We start from the raw sequence: 23,718 nt of genomic DNA, 5'->3' as shown, positions 1-23,718 counted from the left end.
CAGTCAGGGGTCATGGCCCTGGGGGTCAGAGGTTATAGGAGCACATCACATCCACAGTCAGGGGTCATGGCCCTGGGGGTCAGAGGTTATAGGAGCACATCACATCCACAGTCAGGGGTCATGGCCCTGGGGGTGGAAGCAGCGGGGGCGGACCCATCCCCTGTGTCTCGGGGCGAGGCGTGGACGCGCCCGAGGAGGTCAGGGCGCGGCCAAGTCTGTCTGAAAAGCCGCCCAGGCGCGCGCGCGGCAATGTGGGAGCGGGAGCGCGAGCGCTGTCGGAGCACGTGGGGCTGGACGGGTCACGTGAGGGAGGCGCGGCGCGGAGCCGAGCCCTGCACGTGATGGGGGCGGGCCGCGCTGCGTCTCTTCCGGCCGCACAGCTGACGGGCTCGCGCTGCCCGCACCATGTCCGCGCCCCGCTGTCCGCCCAGCCCGCCCGCAGGTGAGGCCGCCCGGGTTCCTCTCTGGGCCGATCCGCTTCGCTCCGCGGCGAGCGAGAGCCAGCGGCTGTGGCGCCCGCCCCGTCCCTCGGCTCAGCGGGAGCCCCGGGCCGCAGCCCGGCTTTGCTGCGTGCTCCCCGGGCAGCAGGCGCTGGGCTCCAGCGAGCGGGCGGCGGCCGGGGAGCTCCCTGCGGGGAGAGGGGCTGCGCTTCTCCCCCTGCCTGGAGCCCCTTCTGGCCGCTGGGGGAGACGAGGCACTTTCCAGTTCCCCCTCTTCTTACGGGGTTGCTAGGCAGAGAATGCACCGGTGCTGCCCGGGCTGGGTTCCCAGTGCGCTGCGGGCTCGTCCCTTCCTCTGTCCCGGGCAGGAGTTCTGCAGCACGGGCCGGCCCAGCGTGGGGGTCGTTTTCCGCGGGGCCAGGCACCGCTGGAGTGACTTAGGTCCATTCTCAAAGGTGGAGAATTTCCCGTCTTCCATCATCGTTTCTACAGTGGAGTGGAGAACTTGTCCCCCCCGCTCCTCTGTGGTGCTGCGGGGTTGCCCATCTCTTGGTTTGCAGTGTCTCTGCCTCCCAGTTTCCATGTCAGGTTGATTGTCAATGATTCGGAGTACCTGGTAAGCGTCTGCCTTAGCTCTGCCTGTTCCACTGCTGTGAAGTCTCTGCAGGGGTGGTGGTTTTACCCAGGGGTCTGTAATAGTTCTCCTGAACCTTCCCAGAAGCCTGGGTGTGTTATGTTTTGGTCCAGTGATTTTTAGCATGGCTCTAACTCTTCCTCAGACTCCTGGTGGCCAGGGTGTGTATCTCACCTGCTCCTCCTGATTGTTGTGGGGGCTTAACTACTCTACCCTTTCCCAACCTGAAGGCTTTTGTGTTCTTTTTTGTTTTTTTCTGGTGGAGGAGGAGGACCCCCCCCCCCCCTTTGGATTGCACTTGCTCCAGTGCTTGTGGCGACAGAACTTTTTCTCAAGCCGTAGCTAAGCAATAACATCGTTCTCATAACTTCCTCTGCTGTCTGAGGGTTCTGAATAGTAGAACTGGCCCTCTTCAACATCTTGTTACTCTCGTTGTGATTGCTAGGGAAAGCTCTGAGCTGCCTTTGTGCTGGAGCTGCCTTCCAACATGGCTTCAGTCTGGAAAATGTTCTTCACAAGTCTAAGTATTGGACATTTTTTTTTTTTTTTTAACCGAAGGCTTACAGTCTGTAGAAATGGATGACTTGAGTCTGTCCCCGTTCCTATACCCCACGCCCCTCCTCATGCCTCGGAGAGCGCTTCCTGCTTGCCACTAGTGAGTGTCAAGGCCTGGCAGGAGAATTTCATTGGAAACTGAGTCCTGACCTTAGTCTCCATAGCTGGAGGGAGCCTAGGTATCCCCTGCTAGTGCACATGCTGGGGTGACACTGCAGTTATACCCGTTTCCCCTGCCAGGACTGATACAGAAAGTTCCTCTGACAAGGGACCATATCACAGAACAAAACACACACGCACTTGGACCTTTGGACTAACAATGGCCTGATCCTACAGGGTCTCTTATTCCTTGGTTCTATAGCTGCACTGACTTGGAATGAATTGATGGAACTTCTCTTCTTGGTGTCTCATGAAATGCTGTGTGGCCTGGTCGAACTATAATGAAGATGTTACCTTGCTTAACCATGAGATCTTCCTGCTATAACCCTAATCCCTCACATCCTTGTTTGTTACATTCCTGTCTAAATGTAGGCTATAGACTCCTCAGGGCAGGGCCCTGTCTTTGTAGCTTTGTAGAGCACCTAACAACTGTGTAGGTGGTGGTCCTCTGAGTCCTATGAAGACATGAAATCATCTGGCCAAACCCTAGGAAGCTGGTATCTAGGTCATTGCTGAGGCCAGTGCCAGGCAGTAAATAAACCACCTTCCTGATGAGAAATCCTTATGGCCTGTTGATCGTCTTGTCTGACTCATCTGAGGAGCCAAAGTGGCTGGATCCATGAGGCTCCTGTCAGAGGGCACACCAGATAGTTCAAGGGGGAAGAAGTGATTTTGTTGGACGTACAGATGGTGAAGGGTTCAGTCGTAAGGATTATTGAGCCTGGGGGTTTAGGCTGCTTGAGAAACGCCTGGGCCCCCACCTCTAAGGCCATGGAAGGGTGGGTGACTTGCCCTTCCCCTCCAACCGCCCACTATTCAGATCTTTGTTTAGTGGCGTTAAGTTAGGCTGACGTGACAAACCACTTTGCTGGAGCATGAGAGAGAGGGGAGGGAGGCTGGTGAAGAGAGCAAGCTGGCTAAACCTGGCCACAATCGGAAATCCCTCCTAGGGTTTGGGCAGGTGAGTGGCTCTGGACCATCTCTTATATCAGTGAGGTGAGGACCATGGTGACTTGTATTTATATTCCTGTCTCTTCCACCTCCCCCCCACTCTCCCCCTCCTAGAGACACAGAGGCTGCTGACCCCTGTGAATAGCTATGGGTCTCAAGACGGGGGGGCCGGGCCAGGTGTGGGCGCCGCCTCTCTTCTGCCTGAGGAGGAAGACTTGCGCAGGCGCCTCAAGTACTTCTTCATGAGCCCGTGTGACAAGTTCCGCGCCAAGGGCCGCAAACCCTTCAAGCTGGTGCTGCAGATGATCAAGATCATCATCGTCACCATCCAGGTGTGTGGGGGCTGGCTGGGGGGCATGGAGATGAAAAGCACTGTACCTTGGGCTGTGGCAACCTGCAGCCCATGTCATTCTGGTTCCATTGTTCAGGGTAACTCTTGTCTCCTGTCATATATCAGGCAGCCTGGGGTACTGCTTGCTCTTAGAATCATAGAATATCAGGGTTGGAAGGGAACTCAGGAGGTCATCTAGTCCAACCCCCTGCTCAAAGCAGGACCAATTCCCAGCTAAATCATCCCAGCCAGGGCTTTGTCAAGCCTGACCTTAAAAACCTCTAATGAAGGAGATTCTACCACCTCCCTAGGTAACCCATTCCACTGCTTCACCATCCTCCTAGTGAAAAAGTTTTTCCTAATATCCAACCTAAACCTCCCCCACTGCAACTTGAGACCATTACTCCTTGTTCTGTTATCTGGTACCACTGAGAACAGTCTAGATCCAGCCTCATTGGAACCCCCTTTCAGGTAGTTGAAAGCAGCTATCAAATCCCCCCTCATTCTTCTCTTCTGCAGACTAAACAATCCCAGTTCCCTCAGCCTCTCCTCATAAGTCATGTGCTCCAGCCCCCTAATCATTTTTGTTGCTCTCCGCTGGACTCTTTCCAATTTTTCCACATCCTTCTTGTAGTGTGGGGCCCAAAACTGGACACAGTACTCCAGATGAGGCCTCACCAATGTCGAATAGAGGGGAATGATGACGTCCCTCGATCTGCTGGCAATGCCCCTACTTATACAACCCAAAATGCCGTTAGCCTTCTTGGCAACAAGGGCACACTGTTGACTCATATCCAGCTTCTCGTCCATTGTGACCCCTAGGTCCTTTGCTGCAGAACTGCTACCTAGCCATTCGGTGCCTAGTCTGTAACAGGACTCTGCACTTGTCCTTGTTGAACCTCATCAGGTTTCTTTTGGCCCAATCCTCTAATTTGTCTAGGTCCCTCTGTATCCTATCCCTACCCTCCAGCGTATCTACCACTCCTCCCTGTTTAGCATCATCTGCAAACTTGCTGAGAGTGCAGTCCACGCCATCCTCCAGATCACTAATGAAGATATTGAACAAAACCGGCCCCAGAACCAACCCTTGGGGCACTCCGCTTGATACTGGCTGCCAACTAGACATGAAGCCATTGATCACTACCCGTTGAGCCCGACGATCTAGCCAGCTTTCTGTCCACCTTATAATCCATTCATCCAGCCCATACTTCTTTAACTTGCTGGCAAGAATACTGTGGAGACCGTATCAAAAGCTTTGCTAAAGTCAAGGAATAACACGTCCACTGCTTTCCCCTCATCCACAGAGCCAGTTCTTTCCTCATAGAAGGCAATTAGGTTAGTCAGGCATGACTTGCCCTTGGTGAATCCATGCTGACTGTTCCTGATCACTTTCCTCTCCTCTAAGTGCTTCAGAATTGATTCCTTGAGGACCTGCTCCATGATTTTTCCAGGGACTGAGGTGAGGCTGATTGGCCTGTAGTTCCCTGGATCCTCCTCCTTCCCTTTTTTAAAGATGGGCACTACATTAGCCTTTTTCCAGTCATCCGGGACCTCACCCGAACGCCATGAGTTTTCAAAGATAATGGCCAATGGCTCTGCAATCACATCCGCCAACTCCCTTAGCACCCTCGGATGCAGCGCATCTGGCCCCATGGACTTGTGCTTGTCCAGTTTTTCTAAATAGTCCCGAACCACTTTTTTCTCCACGGAGGGCTGGTCACCTCCTCCCCATACCGTGCTGCCCAGTGCAGCGGTCTGGGAGCTGACCTTGTTTGTGAAGACAGAGGGGGGAAAAAAAAAGCATTGAGTACGTTAGCTTTTAATATAATAATAATAATAATAATATAATTAATAAGATATGGAGATATACCTATCTCATAGAACTGGAAGGGAGCTTGAAAGGTCATCGAGTCCAGTCCCCTGCTTTCACTAGCAGGACCAATTTTTTGCCCCAGATCCCTAAATGGCCCTTTCAAGCATTGAACTCACAACCCTGGGTTTTGCAGGCCAATGCTCAAACCACTGAGCTATCCCTTCCCCCACCATCCTCTGTCACTAGGTTGCCTCCCTCATTCAGTAAGGGGCCCACACTTTCCTTGACTTTCTTCTTTTTGCGAACATACCTGAAGAAACCCTTCTTGTTACTCTTAACATCTCTTGCTAGCTGCAACTCCAAGTGTGACTTGGCCTTCCTGATTTCACTTCTGCACGCCTGAGCAATATTTTTATACTCCCCCCTGGTCATTTGTCCAATCTTCCACTTCTTGTAAGCTGCTTTTTTGCATTTAAGATCAGCAAGGATTTCACTGTTAAGCCAAACTGGTTGCCTGCCATATTTACTATTCTTTCTACACATCGGGGTGGTTTGTTCCTGAAACCTCAATAAGGATTCTTTAAAATACAGCCAGATCTCCTGGACTCCTTTCCCCCTCATGCTGTTCTCCCAGGGGATTCTGCCCATCAGTTCCCTGAGGGAGTTAAAGTCTGCTTTTCTGAAGTCCAGGGTCCATATTCTGCTGCTCTCCTTTTTCCCTGGTGTCAGGATCCTGAACTCGACCATCTCATGGTCACTGCCTCCCAGGTTCTCATCCACTTTTGCTTCCACTACTAATTCTTCCCTGTTTGTGAGCAGCAGGTCAAGAAGAGCTCTGCCCCTAGTTGGTTCCTCCAGCACTTGCACCAGGAAATTGTCCCCTACATGTTCCAAAAACTTCCTGGATTGTCTGTGCACCACTGTATTGCTGTCCCAGCAGATATACAATGCAACTCCCCCACCTTTTCTGCCCTGCCTGTCCTTCCTGAACAGTTTATATCCATCCATGACAGTACTCCAGTCATGTGAGTTATCCCACCAAGTCTCTATTATTCCAATCACATCATAGTTCCTTGACTGTGCCAGGACTTCCAGTTCTCCCTGCTTGTTTCCCAGGCTTCTTGCATTTATGTATAGGCACTTAAGATAACTCGCTGATTGTCCCACTTTCTCAGTCTGAGACAGGAGTCCTCCCCTCTTGCGCTCTCCTGCTTCCCCCCGGTATCCCATTTCCCCACTTATCTTAGGGCTTTGGTCTCCTTCCCCTGGTGAACCTAGATTAAAGCCCTCCTCACTAGGTTAGCCAGCCTGCTTGCGAAGATGCTTTTCCCTCTCTTCGTTAGGTGGAGCCCGTCTCTGCCTAGCACTCCTCCTTCTTGCAGCACCATCCCATGGTCAAAGAATCCAAAGCTTTCTCTCCAACACCACCTGCGTAGCCATTCACTGACGTCCACGATTCGACGGTCTCTACCCAGGCCTTTTCCCTGAACAGGGAGGATGGATGAGAACACCAATTGCGCTTCAAACTCCTTTGTCCTTCTTCCCAGAGCCATGTAGTCTGCAGTGATCCGCTCAAGGTCATTCTTGGCAATATCATTGGTGCCCACGTGGAGAAGCAGGAAGGGGTAGCAATCCGAGGAATTGATGAGTCTCGGCAGTCTCTCCGTCACATCGTGAATCCTAGCTCCTGGCAAGCAGCAGACCTCTCGGTTTTCTCGGTCGGGGCAGCAGATAGATGACTGTCCCCCTGAGGAGGGAGTCCCCGAGCACCACCACCCGCCTCTTTCTCTTGGGAGCGGTGGTCGTGAAACCCCCATCCCTAGGACCGTGCATCTCATGCCTTCCAATCGGCGGAGTCTCCTTCTGCTCCCTTCCCTCGATGTATCATCTAGTCTACTTTCTGCATTAGTACTTGTGGAGAGAACATGAAAACAGTTGCTCACCTGTATCTCCATTGCTGGTACATTTTTCTTCCTCTTTTTCTGTTCCTCTTTCTTCTTCTGGAGGTCACATGCTGCCAAATTTCTTAACCGTCCCTCTGTCCGCTCTACGCAGCCTGCTCTGATTCTTCAGAACGTTGTGCCCGTAGAAGCATATCCTGACGTCTGTCCAGGAAATCATTTTCTCTTATGCAACGCAGGGTCGATACTTGTTTCTCCAGACCTCGAACCTTCTCTTGCAATATGGAGACCAGCTTGCACTTGGTACAGACAAAGTCGCTTCTGTCCTGTGGTAGAAAGACAAACATAGCACAACCTGTGCAGGTTACAACAGCTGAATGCTCACCTTCCATAATTTCTTCCTTCGAAGAGCTTCCTCAGCTGTTGTAGCAACTCACAGAAGCCTGCAAGATGAAAGCCTTAATAGGCTCTCCCCAGGCAAACTCCCTCAGTTAGTCTCCGCTGTTCGCCACTCAGCTGGTTCGCTGTTTGCTGCCTTTTTAGAACAGTCAGGGCCACTCAAGGCCCGCCTGGAACAAAGCACTCCCAATTCACACTTTTCAAACAAACATTCAAGGACATGGTCAAACTGACAAACTGTCCCCGCAACAGACACTCGGATACTCACCAACACAGCCCCCCAATGCAGCACTTAGCGTACCTCCTCTCGGACAGATCCCAGGCAAACTCCCTCTGTTAGCCTTTGCTGTTCACTGCAAGAAGGGTTTCTCTTGGGTAGTAATGCTAGGTTGGGGCACTCAGGCAGGCTCCATATGCAGGCTGAGCCCGCTGAAAGGAAAATCAGTACTTTGAAATCGCATGGTCTCTAGTCAGTCACATGATGGGAACATGAGGAAATGGCCTGGCTAACTGACTCTAAACGAGCTTGGAACACTAGCCAATGGGCAGCATGTTCAGCAGAGCGGAATCTACCCTGTAAGCGTGTGCGCCGCACAACCCCTCCGTTAGTGCATTGAATGCACAGAGCTCCATCAGTGCAGCATGAAGGCTGCCTCTTTAGGCTTGTGCTTGGCCTTGCAAAAATGGAAGGGGCCCAGCTGGTTCAGTTCAGATTTTGTAAAAACACAAAATCAGTAGAAATATCTCCTCCTAAAACTGTCGTCCTCCTGTGGCGCTTGCAACTTAGACATGTCATTGCAGCCCTGTGCTAGCACATGTGAGGCTGGAAACATAAATTAAAATGACTTCCCCTGACAGGGCGCTTGCTCTTCTGCAAAATGTTTTTGATAAACCGATGAGCTGGTCTCTTCATTTTGCAAGTGGAGAGCAATGCAAATGGGAGAACTATCACACTTCTGCTGAAAAGTAAATTGGATTTAGTAAATTTGAATAATTAAGCAAAGATGGTGGTGGTAATAATATGGGGAAGGTAACTTTTGTAATTATTTTAAACCCGAATTTCCCCTAAGACAGGGATTCCCCAACTTTTGTTGTTGCGTGCCCCCTTCCAGATCTAGCAGCTGTCTTTCTCATCATTGATACTACTTCTTAACACTACCTGTCTTTAGCCACCTGTCCATATTTCACTTATAGTGTGATGTATTCAACCAAAAAAATAACCCTGACTAAGTTCTGAGCTCAGTTAGACTGGATAGGTGCTGGGCAACTGAACCTACGCTGTATAGTGATTGGAGGTGAGGGCTCTGTATGTCAACGTCTCGGTGTATCTATGTTCTCATTGGAACATCATGAAGTAAATTAACTACTGTATTTTGTATAATAATTTCCCACAGTTTTAAAGCTTTATCTGAGTAGCCTATTATGAAAAGGCAATAAATGAAATCCCCCGTTACACACTTTCTCCTGCGTTCCCCCCCCGAGATGTCTCGTGAACTCCCAAGGGTACGCATACCACAGTTTGGGACCTCCTGCTTTAAGATTGTCAGTGAGGTTAATGTGGACACACTGCACATCTAATGCTCTGACCAGCATTTGCAAATGAGATGGGCTCAATCCTACCTTCCCATTGACTCTGAGTTCTGGGTTCTCTAGATATGTAACAAAAAGGGCAACAAAAATGATTAGGGGATGGAACAGCTTCCATATGAGGAGAGATTAATAAGACTGGGACTTCTCAGCTTGGAAAAGAGATGAAGGGGGGAATATGGTAAATGTCTATAAAATCATGACTGATGTGGAGAAAGTAAATAAGGAAGTGTTATTTACTCCTCATAACACAAGAACTAGGGTCACCAAATGAAATTAATAGGCAGCAGGTTTATAACTTTAAAAAAAAAAAAAGGAAGTATTTCTTCACACAACATACTGTCAACCTGGGCAATTCTTTGCCAGAAGATCTTGGGAAGGCCTAGACTATAACAGAGTTCAAAAAAGAACTAGATAAATTCATTGAAGATGGGTCCATCAGTAGCTATTAGCCAGGATGAGCAGGGACGGTGTCCCTAGCTCTTTGCCAGAAGCTCGGAATGGGTGATGGGATGGATCACTTGATGATTACCGGTTCTGCTCATTCCCTCTGAAGCACCTGGCACTGGCCACTGTTGGAAGACAAGATACTGGACTAGAGGGACCTTTGATCTGACCCAGTATGGCGGCTGTTATGCAAGATTGGGACATATGTGCAGTGTGACTTGATTAATGCTGCTATAGGAACCTCCGCATGTGCATTTCCTGCCTTGTGTTTGAATTTGAAGCCACCATGTTGTGTTGATGGGGGATTTAACTCTTCCCCTTTCTGCCTTAAGTGGATATTAGGAGCTGGAGTGAAAGGAGGCTGAAGCTGCTGCTCCATGTAGTTGCACGATACAGTTGTGCAATTCAATAGGCTTGAAACTACACCAGGCTCTTGATAAACACAGGGACTTGGCTGCCCCCTGGGTAACTCCTCTGATGCAGGGGGTGATGTAATTAAAAACCTCCCTCAACTATTCTGCACTTATCTAAATGTTGGAATTGCTTCTAAAACTGCTGTTTGAATCCCTTCCCAAGCTTGCCCATCAGTAGCCCTCGCTGAGGGTGAGCGATGTGAATTATTTATTATGATTATCTCGTCTGACACCGAGGCCAGAGAATCTTCACCCAGTGAGTTCTGCATCTAGCTTGTTCAGTGGGAGCATGTCTCTGTATTAATGTGTGAATGTCAAGGGGAAAATCCAAAGCACTTCAGAGCAGGGAGAAGAACGGTTGGTGGAAGGTGAATAATATTCACATAGCCGTTGGCCAAGCAACTTGTGAAAACCCTCATGTCTGGGAAGATCTTCTTCTGCAAGCAGTTCATCTACTGGTGAAATGCTGGAGTCTAAATCTCTGAGCTGTGACTAAAACTTCCCTCCCTGAATCCACTGACAGAGGGAGCTTTAAACACCACAATTCTGGCATCACCTCAGCTGCTACAATATCTTCTGGGGCCTCCCAGGATCTCATCTTCCCCCTTCCCTCCAGCATATCCAAACGTAGCGGCAGAGGTCTTCTTCCTCTCCTGTCTCCTCCTGCTTCCAATCCCCTCACTGGTCTTGTTTGGTTCAAGGTTGTTTACTCCCATCCTGCCTAGGTGTCTCCTTGCATCTGTTTCCCACCTAGACTCCCTCTACCATCTCCCTTTGTCATCTCTCCTTCTTTCAGCAGCTAACAGGCAGTTTGAATACACTTTGAGTGGGAAGCTTTCCTTGGACAGTGGGACCAGGAGGGTGTGAAAGGAGGGTTGGGACTCCAGATTTGGGTAAGGGATGCAGCTCCCCTTTAACTCCCTGTGTGGGTGGGAGTGACTGTTCTTGGAGGTGCAAGAGGGAGCATGAACTGTTCTAGGCTTGGTCTGGACTTAAAACTTGTACCTGCATAGCTACCTCAGTCAGGTGTGTGGAAAAACCACCTCCCCCAGCTACAGACCAATGCTCACAAAACCCCCAGTGTAGACGTAGCGATGCTTACACAAGAAGGTTTCTCTTACAGAGCTAATATTCGGCAAGTTGGCGTTCCTGTACCAGTAGAAAGACTCCTGTGGATGTACGCTGTGTTTATGCTAAGGGGCTATGCTGGCATAGCTATGACAGCATGGGCTCTGTAGTGTACACACAGCCCTAGTTTCTCACTCTGGTATTCTGTAAAAAGCAAACTTTGTGTTCTCTGAAGCCATCAGATCTGGCGGACTTCCTCCCCCACATCTGCTGAGTGCAGAAACCCGTTTGTCACTTGGGCAAAACTGCACTTTTAACTTTAAAAATATCACTAGCTGGTAAGATTTCATCGATAGCGGTAATGAATAAAGACAGTTCGTAAAGACACACTTAAAAGGAAACAATAGCTGGAGTAAAATCCCTCTTAAGAGGAAGGCCTTACCTCACTGAGTAGCTGTCTGATTTAGGGTAGGGCATTTGACCCGTCAAAAAGTAATTGGTTGGTTGACCTGTCAGGCATTGGTCAAATATTCTAAAACTCTAACTGATTGTAACACTTTTTTTTTTGGGTCGGTAAGACTTTATGGTCTCCAGTAGGCTCAGCCTTAGATACTTATGCCTAATTACAAAAAAAAGTTATTTGAGCTATTTTAACTCAGAACAATGCAAATTATGATGAAATTTTAAAACCTGAAAGAATGGCACCATGATACGGTCAGAAGGGTAGGGTGGGCTGCCACCTGTTCTTGCTGGAATATTTGACCGTATTTGAGTGTGGTCAAACATGTTGCCACGCCTAGTCTGATTCTAATCTCAGAGCCAAAGTATTACTAGATGATAAAGGAAATGCAGTTCAGTGTAGAGAGACTGTGAGACACCGTGAGATACTGCAGTAGATCAGGATGTGTTGCCGAAAACTGCAAGGCACAGGATATGTCATAAGACCATCCTGTGAGCTGTCTGCAAATTCCCCGTTCTGTTCTTTGTTCACGTTAGTCAGCTGTGATCCAAGAAGAGTTTGACGATACGGGGGGGAGACGTTTGCTCTTTTGGTCAGTCTGAGCTCTGCAGAAGGAAGTTCCAGTGCCGTTATACCAATGGATTTAAGCACCAATAACTTTTCTGTGCATCTCTCTGAAGTTCTTTACAGACAATCCCCTCTGCGCTTGATGAGGTTGGTGAGGACTAGAGAAGACTATGGGGAGATTTAGAGACCCCTAACCAGTCTGGATGAGTAGGCAGCATGGTGGCATAACATTTCATGTTGATAAATGCAGAACATGTTGAAGGAAAAAGCTGAACTCCTTCACCCAGTTGGATGTAAATTAGCTGCCCCTAGGAAAGGGACTTGAGTGTCACTGTAGACAGTGTAGTGGCGAGTTCTGCTCAATGTGCAGCTGCAGTCAGAAAAGCAAATGGGCAGATGCCTAAAGAGTAGAATAGTGACTAGTCCGAGACTAGTCTAATGCCTTTATCTAGTCAGTGGTGCAGCCTTCTCTGGAAACTGTGCAGTGCTGAGAACCTCCTAACGGATAGGAGACTGAAGAACTAGAGGGGGTTCAGAGAAGAGTATTGAGAATGATTGACGGCCTGGAAAGTTCTCCAATGAGAAGAGACTGAAAAGACTGGACTTGTTACCTAAAATAATGACTGAGTGAAAAGATGTATCCTCTTTTCAGCTTTGAATTTCCCACCTGTCACTTTGTGATCAGACGGTGGAGCTCTGTGCCACAGTTCTGCCTTGAGTCGTTGAAGCCAAGAACTCAGCAAGATTTGAAAAGGGATTGGACATTATACAGCCAACAATAATATCCAGAGTTGTAATGGATAACAAGTGTTGTGGAAGGGATATTGAACCTCCTGCTTCAGGTCTTTAGACAATCTGCAGCTACCAGTGACACAAGTAGCCCTAGGTGGGGACTGATATCCCTCGTCTGCTACTGCGGGATTCTCACCCACTCCTCTGCAGCATCTGCTGCTTGGCAAGATGCATCTTGGTTCTGATCCAGTCTGGCCGTCCTGTGTTCCAGTCGGAGTAGCTCCAGTTAGACAAGGGGAGTGTGACATCTTTGACATTTAATAATGATATTATTTCTCCTTATTCCCACTTTCCCAGTAATTGATGGAAGGTAGCTATGTTGAAGCAGAAGGCATAGTGTGGAGGGGAGTATGGCTTTCTCCTCAACGATGACTCCAACTTAGTTCTTAAAACTATCCATGACAAGGAAGCTTATTGCAGAGATTGGGGCCATCACCATGCTCAGAGACTCCAATAGCCTAATGTAATACCACTTACTACTGCGGTCGCAAACCATATGTCCTCTGTGGAATTGTACTGTTCGGTGGCAGCTCGTAGAGTACTCTGCTGCTGCCAGATATGATTGTCAGTCAATGCTCCTCTCCTCCAGCTCTTAATGCTCTAGCCAAGGAGGTAGTTATAGTGATTCTAGAAACCAACTTCTGGGTTGGGTTGACTGAGATGAGATTGTAACACTCAAAAGGCTGATGCCGCTCTGTAATAGAGGCTGTGCGAGTGAGTGAAGCTTGTGGTTCTGCAGAAGGACACACTCCAACGGTAAGCTGTTGCTAGGGGCAGTGTTCTCAGCTGGTTTCATCCTCTTCTCCCCTTCTGCAGCTCATCCTTTTTGGGCTCAGCAATCAGATGGTGGTGACGTTCAAGGAGGAGAACACCATTGCTTTCAAACACCTGTTTCTGAAGGACTATGTGGATGGGTCGGAGGACACATATGCTGTCTATACACAGAGGGACCTCTACGATCACATGTTCTATGCCGTGGAGAAGGTGAGAGGAGGAGCGCGCTGGGGTCGTAGGAGACCTAGGCGGGCTGGGCAGGGAGCCATCGGTAGACCCCTGTGTGGATACAAGATTTGTATCCACATCTGATCTGCAAACATGGTATGTGGATATCTGTGGATACAAAGCAGCTATCTGCAGATTTTCAGGGCATTAGCCTTTGGGTTGGGCAGAGTGAGGGAGGAGTGGCGTGGAGGTGGGACAGAGGGCTCTCCGTGGCTCAGAGCAGAGCACTACTGACATGGGGGCTTTGGGGCAGGGTGGTAAAGTCTCCTCCTTCCCCAGTACCTGGCCATTCCTAACGAGACAATCGGGCGCTACGCCTACGTGCATGGGGAGTGCAGCGGGAACCAGTCGGCCCTCATGCTGTGCCAGCAGTACTATCGCAAAGGGGAGATCGACCCTGCCAATGACACTTTCAACATCGACCCCAAGATCATCACAGGTAAGTGAGCCCCAGGCTGCTCAGTGCTTCTGGGTCCCTGGAGTGCTGTCAGGCTCCCTGATGGATCTCTCTGCTGGGCCCCATGCGCTGGTGTGTACTACTGCTCACTCAGCTGTGTGTGCACCCTGGCCTCGTGAGTATCAGGTGGTGCCCAAGCTGCATGACAGCTGAAGAGGTGGCAACAGGCATTGACTGGCTGGCAGAGTTGAGGGTTTAGTTGCATAAGGTGACAATGCCCTGCAAAGTGTGGGCTTGCTGTCTGTGCCCATCTCTACGTAGGCTCTTGTCCTGCGCCTCTCTGTGGGGTCTTCACACACCTTGGTGGGGAAAAAGTGAGTCCCAGTGGCTTATAGCCCCAGCGGTACCTGGGAAGGGGAGTGCACCCAAGGCCTTGCTCAGGCTAAATCCAAGGTGGTGGGTGAGCTCTCCTTTGGCAGGTGAGTTCCCTGGAGCCTTGCTGCAGCCTCTGGGGGGAGAGGGTGTTGCTGGGAGTGCCTTAGGCAGGCATTGTCTGTTGCACCCAGCCTGCGATGGCTGCCCATAGCGCAGTGGGACAGATGTCATGCTAAAGTGCTCTGTAAACATGTGAGGGGTGGGTTGGCTTAGACTAGCTCCTGCCTCTTGTTTGAAAAGCAAGCTTAGGTCCTTGTTCTCTGCTCCTCTCTGGCTCCATCCTGGGGGCAGGACTGGTCCCTGATGTGGCAAATGGTGCCAGTGTGTGTGGTGTGGGGGGGGCTTTCCTTGCTGCTGGAAGGTGGGGGAGGGGACAGTAGGCCCTGTGTTGGTGCTGACTGGGGTGCTTCTCTGAGGACAGCCTCCGCTTCCTCTGCAGACTGCCTGGGCGTGGACCCCATGGAGAGGATGCCCTGGCCCCTGCAGCCTGTGGAGACACTCTCCCTGCAGCCCCACCCCAGCTACCGGAACTTCACGCTCAAGTTTCACAAGTAAGTGCCTTATCTCTCCAGGCATGTCGTGAGTGACCCTTATCTCTCCAGGCATGTCGTGAGTGACGGGGGTCTCTTCCGTTACCAACGGCAGGGCCCAGCTACCTGCTGAAAACAGGAGACGCAGTCAAAGCAGGGTTACCTGGGGGAGCCCTGTTCTCTGCCTCTGGCTCAGTCTCCTCTGGGCTAGAATCCTTTGGTCTAATTTGGATTGCTGGGTTTATGGTGCGGATGCTGGTGGCCTATGATACATGGGAGGTCAGAGTAGGTGATCTGGTGGTCCCTGCCGTCCTCTAACTCTGTGGAGCTCTCCACACCAGCCAGAGGCAAAAACTGGGCAGGAGCAACCCTGGGGAGGGGAATGGGGGGCCCTGGGAAGTGTCTCTAGAAGCAGTTTGGCTGGGACAGTGTGGGGGGGTTGAAGAGTATTGGCTCTGGCACTTGCTGTGGGGTGTCGGCTGGGATTCCCGGTGTGGCTGGGAGGGAGTCCCTGTGTATTGCCCCAAACCAAAAGGGGCAAACGAGTTGCTGAGCACGGTAAGGGGGCTAGACTTGTTGCTGGGAAACTATTAGGGAGCCGAAGCGGGTGAAACTGAGGCAGTGACTGGGTCTGATGCTGGTGGAGGGGAGACCTTGTTAGTTCCCTGGCAGCATTACACGGGGGGGCAGCGCATGCAGCATGATGTGTGGCTTCAGCTCTTTGAAGTTTCCTGCTCTGATGATTCCAAATCTAGGGCCTTTGTAGTGGAAACAGCCTTCTTCATGAAAAGGGTCGCTGGACAGAGATGAATCAACTTCCTCAGCCAGAGCAAAAGAGTCACTTGCTTGAGCTCAGTTCCTCAAGTACATACAGGTCTGACTTGCTTCTGTGGGCCCTGCTAAGCTGGCACCATCTCCCACCACAGCGTCACTCAGTTCCTGTTGCAGAACTGTGCAGTGTGCTGCACGGATGCCTAGGGAGGCACAGCGCCCACCCCCAAAAGCCTTCTCTGAGTAGACAAGACAAACACAGGATAAGAGGGGAACAGGCATGGAGAGGGAAGTGACTCTCGCAAGGTCACCAAGCAGGCCAGTGGCAGAGTCCCAGGCCGGTGTTCTATCGGCTAGACCCCACAGCTTGCAGAATTATTACTAAGGGCTTGTCTACACTAACCGGGGGTTCGATGCACAGTGATTGATGCATCAGTGGTCGATTTAGCAGATCTAGTGAAGACCCACTAAATTGACTGCTGATGGCTCGCCCTGTACTCCCCCTGAACAAGAAGCGCAAGGGGAGTCCACGGGAGAGCGTCTCCAGTCAACATAGCGTAGTGTGGACCCCGCGGTAAGTAGATCTAAGTACGTCAACTTCAGCTACGTTATTCATGTAGCTGAAGTTGCGTAACTTATGTTGATTTTCCCCCTGTAGTGTATACAAGGCCTGATGAGTATAAGAGGCAGAAGCCCCCTAGCGGAGGGGTGAAACCGTAGGGTGCAACAGGGACAATCTTCAGATTTCTCAGTGGGGCAACCTGTGCCTGGGAGTGATGGAGAGTGAGTGAGGGACTGAAAGTGGCAGGGTAAAGGCAGGGCTGGGGAGGGGGACACGGGTGGGCTGGCTGGCAGGCTCGAGTTGATGGGCAGAGGGAGGGGGACACTGGTGGGCTGGCTGGCAGGATCGAGTTGGTGGGTGAGTGGGTGTGAGCGGGGGAGACAGGTTGGTTGGTTGTTGGCATTGGGTGCTGATGGGTAGACAGATGGTGGGAGGGGAGACAGGTGTGGGGGCTGGCAGAGCCAAGTTGGTGTGTGTCGGGGGGACGACAAGTGTGGGGGCTGGCAGAGCCAAGTTGAGTTGTGTCGGGGGGACGACAAGTGTGGGGGCTGGCAGAGCCAAGTTGGTGTGTGTCGGGGGGACGACAAGTGTGGGGGCTGGCTGGCAGGGCTGAGTTTGGGGGACACTGGTGGGCAGGCTGGCTGGCAGAGCAGAAGCCTTAGTTGAGCAGAACAGTTCAGTATCCTGAAAAGCTCCTGATCTTGTTCAGTGGCTCCTAGGCACTCCTGCATGTGCTCAGCTGGGCTCTGAAATGCTGAACCAGCTATTCTCGTTGTTCCTGTGCCCTGGGTCCCTCTTTCCCCTTTTCCTTCTTGCGGTGGCTCTGGGGCCTGCTTCCGCCTATGCTAGCACAGTGGCATTGTTGCTGCGTTGTCTACAAGAACTTCTGCTTCCCCGGTGGTTACTCAACATGCTGCTAAATCTGTGGACTCGGCAGTTGAGAGAGCACAGCTGCCAGGATCAGGCTGAGCTCTGGAGGGGGATGTGATAGGGACCTAGGAGCTCTGTGGAGCTGAGGATGTGTGCGGTGACCACTGTGTAATGTGAGTGAGCGCAGGGTTGGGGAAGAGACCACCAGCTTGAGCTAAAAGACCTACGTCCTAGTTCTAGCAGGACGAGTCTGAAGGTGATGGCTTCCTGTTGAATTGAACGAGGGGGAGGGGGAATGCTTCCCACGCACTAACAAGCAGGAGGGGGTGTTGGTGGGGGGAGCGGCTAAGAAGGTGCCCACCAGTTAGGTCCATGGCCTTATTTTTAAGGGTACAGCTGTGTTGCAGCGGGGAGGTGTGACACATGCGCTACTCAAGCTAACACAATAAAAACAGCGGTGTGGCCACTGTGGCCTGGGGGGCGGCTCAGGCTAGTTGCTTGAGCCGTACCTAGGATCTTGGTTGCAGTTGTACTAGGATGACTAGCCTAAGCCACGGTGGCCACACTGCCATTTTTAGGCACTAGCTCGAGCAGAACTAGTGCACGTACATCTACCCGAGCTGGAAATTATACCTCCCAGCTGCAGGGTAAAGACATTACCTTGGTTTCCCTTTAGACGGTGTTACCTAGTGGTTGGGATGGAGCAGTGAGTCAGAAGTCTGGGTTCTGCTCCTGGCTCTGCCACTGCTCCCATGATTTCAGCTAAGTTGCTGTTTCCCCATCTGTAAAATGGGCCAACACCTGCTTCTTTTGGGAGGATGGCCTGTGTCGTTTTGGGCTGAAAGGAGCTGTATGGTGCTGAGTTTGTAGCGGTGAAGAGCGGCTCCCTTTTGGAGCGATGGAATGGAACGTACCACTCCAGAAGCTATCCTGTTAGTCTGATCGCTGTCTCCTGCAGGCTCATTAACGTCACCATCCAGTTCAAACTGAAGGCCATCAACATCCAGACGATCATTAACAACGAGATTCCGGACTGCTACACCTTCACCATCACTGTGAGTAACCCCGGCCCAGCTCTGAGCCCGGGCTGCAGAAGGCCTGCCTGCGCCAGAGAAATACGTAGCCAGGACTCCCCGCGGGCTGCAGCTGCCTGAGGGAAGCACAAGCCGTTAGCCTGTACTACCTTCTTCCTGGGAGATCACCCCACAGCCTGGTTGCTCTTGCTGTCAGAGAGCGCTCGCTCTTGAGCAAAGGAGCGGTCAGGCTGAATTCCTCCAAGCAATGTGCAGGTAGCTCCTTGGGCTGTGTCCCTGGGGGGGTGAGCAGCCATGATATAGGAGGAGGGAGCCAGGGAGGAGGCCAAGGTTTCTGGCCGTGGGGCAGTTCTAGCGGGGGTCTCAGCTGGAAAGCCACTGTGAAAATTGCCCTTCCTCCACAGTGCCACCTGCTGACTCAAGTGACGGAAAAGTCTGCCTGCTGCTCATTCCTCTTAGCCCTGCAGAACCAGCTCAGAAGCTGGAGTCCAACTGGCTTGTGAGCCAAGAACTCTTCCCAGAGAGCCAGGAGGAGCCCAGCTGGGCTCCCTGAGCCCGCGGGGCTGCCACATGCACCCCCTCTGCATGGCCGCTAGCGGGTTCTCCGTCAGAGGGTCAGTGTGAGACCCAGCTGTGCTGCTGGCGCACGCTGCCCTGCGGAGCAAGACTGCAATAAGGGAGTGAGAGTCCTGCAGCGGGAGCAGGGCTGGGGAGGACTGTCCAGCCAGAGAGGTTCCTGGCCATCCCATCCCCTCCTTGTTGTGCAGTAGCTGTCTTCCTCTTCCTTCCCCAGATCACGTTTGACAACAAGGCTCACAGTGGCCGGGTGAAGATCAGCCTGGACAACAGAGCTGACATCAAAGAGTGCAAGGACCCCAGCGTCTATGGCCGAGGTAGGGATGGGAAGGGCAAGACAGCATTGGGGGCAGTCTTCCTCTCCCCCTGCCCCTGCCATTGGTGGCTGTGCTAGCGCTGCTGTGAACCATTAAGGCCTGTCCATTCTAGACGCCCCCTTTCACAGCAAATGTGACCTTGCCTCTGGTCTGTGCCTTCCTCCGCTAGATCTCTGCTGGGGGATCTCTGGGTGATGTGACTCAGGGCAGGTGTCCATGGAAGACCATGCACCGCTCCTGTGATCGGAGCAGACACGCCTACTCCTTACTGCCACGTAACTAAAACCCTGGCTTCAGGGTGGGCACTGGGTATCCCCCCTGCTGTCTATCAGGCTGATGATGGTGGCAGCTCACTGCTGGGCATTCTAGGCTTGGCCGCCCTGGTGTTCCTTTGCTGAGGAGATCCACTGCCTCTTCCAGGAGACAACACCTTCCGCATGTTCTTTGACGTGGCTGTGATCCTTGTTTGTGTGCTGTCCTTCATCCTGTGTGCCCGCTCCATCATCCGGGGCTTGATGCTGCAGCATGTGAGTACTGGCCTACTCTGCTGGGCTGATCAGCATTAACCCTTTGAGTGCCACGGGGTGCAAACAGCAGGCTCTGACAGCACAGCCCCTTGCACTCCTGCAGCCTCTCAGGAACGATGGGCCTCCACTTGGGTGTAAGGCTGTGCTTGCTGCAGCGATCCCCTTTGAGGATGGGTCTCTCTGGCAGGAGGGAGGGTTCCCAGGGCATCTCCTATGAATCCCTTGGGGCGCACAACTACTGAATAAGGCTGAGGGCCGTGGGCATCTCTGGGGATGGAATGGCTCAGCCAGTCTGAGATGGAGCTGTCAGAGGCTGGAACCCGCTGCTCCCAGCTGAGTTGTCCTGGAGGTGAGCAGAGCATCAGACCAGTGAAGTGAGAGAAACGTGATGATCTGACTTGGTCAAAAGGGCAAATATGAATTTTATTTTGAGCCAGGTGAAAATCTCACTCTCCTGGAGCACTGGGCAGAGCTGGGAGTTTTGTTTTGTCTATTTCTCCCTATGCAAAGGTGAAGATTCTGGGAGATGGGGCCCTGCTCCTCCCACTGGGGCCTTCTCTGCCCAGTAGCCGTGTTCCAAACCAAACATCCCCAAGGGACTCTTGGAAGTCCACCTCAGCCTACTGCCTGAGGAGCTTTGTCCCTGCTGCGGGTCCATCACCGCTCTCCGTTCTGCTTGCAGGAGTTGGGCCATTTCTTTCAGAGACGCTACAACCAGGACGTCTGCCTGTCAGACCGCATGGAGTTTGTGAATGGCTGGTACATCCTGCTGGTGGTGAGTGATGTCCTGACAGTGTCCGGGACCATCATGAAGATCGGAATTGAATCAAAGGTGAGGGGGTGGACAGGCATCCATTCCTGTGTGTGCTCTTCCCCCGTCCCCCATGGGGCTATGCCAGGGAACCCTCCCAGAGAATCTCTCTGGCAAAACATCTCCTCTCCACCCTGGGAACGCAGCCAGAGCAGCAGGCACTGGCAGGGTGTGCAGGGCCACTGGAAGGGGCCACACCTTTAGCTGTGGGGCTGGCAGCTTGCTAGGCATGGAGAGCCCAGCCTAGGTGCAGATGTGGGCACTGCCAAAATTCCTGTCTTGGGGTCATGTTCCCTCCTAACTCAGAGCTGTTTGTAAGATCAGTGCAGTAATCCTGTAGCCTCCTACAGACCTTGAGGCACCATTTGCCTGGCCTGTTCCCAGCAGGGAGAGGGACAGGGAAGGACCCACTCTGAGACTGGGTGGCCCAATAGCTGCATATGGGTGCCAGATTGCTGCTGTCCCCATGCTCTGGAGTGAGGGAATGATCATGGCTACTGAGCACATCTGAGTGTTTAGTGATGTCCTGGTCTGCGCAGATCCATACTGGGCCCTGAGTGACGATCCCCCTCCAGTGTACAGCCCCTCCCCACCACAGACCGTAAAAATCAGGCGTAGGGGACCCAAGGCACTAGGTCCTCATGCCAGGTCTTTGTCTCGTTTAAAAGAGCCCGAGTGGCTTCCTCCCTTCCCTTGGGAAACCATGCCAGGTACCTAGCCCACCCTGCCCTGATCCTGAGCCCAACCTGTCCTGGCCCTTGGCCCATCCCAAAGGGGACCCCTGCCCAGGTTAGGACTGACAGACTGTGCTGTTGTCTTGGAGCCAGGCTTGGGAGTCCTCCATCTCCTCCTCTCCCCTCTGATTGGTCCTGTTGCTTTTCGCTGACCTGCCTTTCCCTCGCTGCCTCCCGAGAGCACAAGCTGTCCTGCCTGGCAGTGCTGGAGCTGCCTGGTGAGGGACTGTCACCTCCCCACTCCGGATGCTGTGAGGCCTTTACTGATGCAGCCCTTTTCCAATCCATCATGTTCCAAACGCACAACGGTCTGCGGGCTGCCCTCAGCATCTTGTATTGCTGCTCCTTGGGCTCCCCTGTCCGCCTGCCGGTAGCTGTCAGCTGGGTTCTGCGCCCCTGGCTGTAATGGATTCATAGATTCCAAGGGCAGAAGGGACCATTGTGATCATGTGGTCTGGCACAGGCCAGAGAACTTCCCCAGAGCAGAGCTCTTAGAAAAACATGCAATGATGGAGAACCCGCCACAACCCTTGGTGGAATGGTGGCGAGTGATGGGTAGTCTGGGATACTAAGCACCTAAGCTCATATTAACGATGGGAGGCACGTTTGCTGTGAGAGGCGGGGCCGCCTGATAGGTCTGTGTCTGTCTGCAGAACTTTGCCAGCTACGACGTGTGCAGCATCCTTCTGGGCACCTCCACGCTCCTGGTCTGGGTCGGGGTCATCCGCTACCTCAGCTTCTTCCAGAAGTACAATGTGAGTGATGCCTGCGTGCAGATGCACACAGCATGTAGTGAGAAAGCTCTGTCCCAGTGCGTGGCAATGCTGCCCGAGGTGCTGTATTCTGCTCGAAGTGAAGGCCTGGGCAGACTTTGCCCCCTCAATCCTGACCTGCAGCATGCCACTGCATCTCCCTACCCCTGGCTTTTCTCTCTCAGCTTTGCCGATGTCCCTCAATCCTGACTTGCAGCCGTGCCCCTGTGATTCCAGATGGGGTTCACCCCTCCCCCAGCTCTGTCAGTACCCCTCAGGGCTGACTTGCAACCCCCTGCTATTCCAGCCCTGCTCTCTCAGCAAACAAAACTGGAGCAATTCAGTGAAAACCTGTTGCGCTAACTAATGTTCTGTCCACTCCACATAAGTGCTCCGAAAGGATGGGGCTTCCAACGCTCCCTCTGAGAATCATTTTGCAGCCTGATCCTCGGCTCCATTGCCCTGTGATATCATGCCATTGCTCCTGATCCTCTTCCTGGGCCACCTAACAACCCCTCCTCCCCTGGCTTGACATGTCCCTCCTATTCCTAGGAGCAACCTCTGCCACAGCAGACACTGGGGTCTCCCTGGCTATGCACTCAGCTTTCTTCTGGAGGATCGCTGCTGGCCTGGGGACAGGCCTCAGTCCCAGGTGCTGTTTCTGCTGCTGGCCTGGGGACAGGCCTCAGTCTCCCTGCAGGGCTCTGACAAGACGTCTGCCTCCCTGCTCCATGACTTGATGCCCCCGCCTTGCTGGCTGCCATGCAACGCTGCAGGCCTCTGTCGCATCTGCTGCCTCCTCTCCCAGACCTTTGTACCACCCCCGCAATTATTATTGCTCCCCTCTGATCTCCGTGTGGTGACGGGTCCCATTATCCCTTGGGGATACCCAGCTCCATCATGGTGTCCCCTTTGGCGTCTCCTGCTGACTCTGGGCGCCCTGGTGGAGAGTCCCTGCACTATTAGTGTTTCACAATCACATCTGTCTTCCCCAGATTCTCATAGTGACCATGAGGGTCGCCCTCCCCAACGTGATCCGCTTCTGCTGCTGTGTTGCTGTCATTTACCTGGGCTACTGCTTCTGCGGGTGGATCGTACTGGGCCCGTACCATGTCAAGGTACCATGGGGCACTGTGCCATGTTGGGGTTGGTTGGGGAGACCAGGTCTGCAGCTGGGAGTGTTGGGGGCACTGTACCAACTGGGGGGGGTCAGACCGTAGCTAGGAGCATGTGGGGACTGTACCATGTTGTGGGGTCCGGGAAGGGACTAGGTCTGGGGAGGGGACTGTACCATGTTGGGGGGAGGGGGAGGTTTGGGTGGCTAGTAGCATAAGGGGGCAGGTCAGTGTGTCTAGGGGCATTGAGGAGGGGACTGTATCATGTTGGGGGGGCCAGGTCTGTGTGGCATGGGGCACTGGAGTCATGCGTTTGCTTGGGTGGAATTCCAAGTCCCCAAGCCAGAGATCCCAGAGCCTTGGAGTCTCCCGCTGTGTTGGTGGTAGGTCTGCCCTGTAAAATGGCAATAACCCTCCAGGCACTGCCCTGCATTAGGGGAGAACACAGCCAGTCTTGATCCCCATCCCAGTCCCTTCAGTGGGGGGAGATCCGTAAGGAACCTCCCAGTGGAAACAAAATGCAGGGGGGACAGCAGCCCTTCCCCCAACACCCAGCTGGCATCAGCCTCTCCGTGCACCATGGGTAGCAGCAGCAAGGAATCGCCCTCTGTCCTATTGCACTGTTTAGTGCAGCATAGGGTCTGGAGCAGGTGAGGCTGCTACAACTGAACCTCTGGCCCATGGCTTGGCTTGGCTCTGCCAGAGTCTCTGCTCCTGGTCAGGCAGCACCAAGCAGCGGGTGGCAAGAGAGGCAGGAGGAAGTGAGGC

At 52.6% G+C, this 23,718-nt stretch overlaps 1 protein-coding gene across 2 annotated transcripts in view; it reads left to right on the top strand.

The window, feature by feature from the left end:
- The first annotated feature begins 359 nt into the window (after window positions 1-359).
- MCOLN1 (mucolipin TRP cation channel 1) overlaps window positions 360-23,718 on the top strand; it is a 32,540-nt gene continuing 9,181 nt past the window's right edge. For both annotated transcript variants that reach the window (XM_054012647.1, XM_054012648.1), the window contains exons 1-11: window positions 360-442; window positions 2,854-3,071; window positions 13,334-13,501; window positions 13,799-13,958; window positions 14,791-14,902; window positions 18,043-18,139; window positions 18,912-19,011; window positions 19,432-19,538; window positions 20,221-20,370; window positions 21,737-21,838; window positions 22,831-22,953. In XM_054012647.1, coding sequence (XP_053868622.1) covers window positions 406-442; window positions 2,854-3,071; window positions 13,334-13,501; window positions 13,799-13,958; window positions 14,791-14,902; window positions 18,043-18,139; window positions 18,912-19,011; window positions 19,432-19,538; window positions 20,221-20,370; window positions 21,737-21,838; window positions 22,831-22,953 — 1,374 coding nt within the window. In that variant the 5' untranslated portion in view covers window positions 360-405. The remainder of the gene's footprint in view (window positions 443-2,853; window positions 3,072-13,333; window positions 13,502-13,798; window positions 13,959-14,790; window positions 14,903-18,042; window positions 18,140-18,911; window positions 19,012-19,431; window positions 19,539-20,220; window positions 20,371-21,736; window positions 21,839-22,830; window positions 22,954-23,718) is intronic.

The sequence above is a fragment of the Malaclemys terrapin genome, chromosome 23 (genome assembly GCF_027887155.1).
Source record: "Malaclemys terrapin pileata isolate rMalTer1 chromosome 23, rMalTer1.hap1, whole genome shotgun sequence".
Classification (NCBI taxonomy): domain Eukaryota; kingdom Metazoa; phylum Chordata; order Testudines; family Emydidae; genus Malaclemys; species Malaclemys terrapin.
This window is presented reverse-complemented; position numbering and strand designations above follow the sequence as displayed.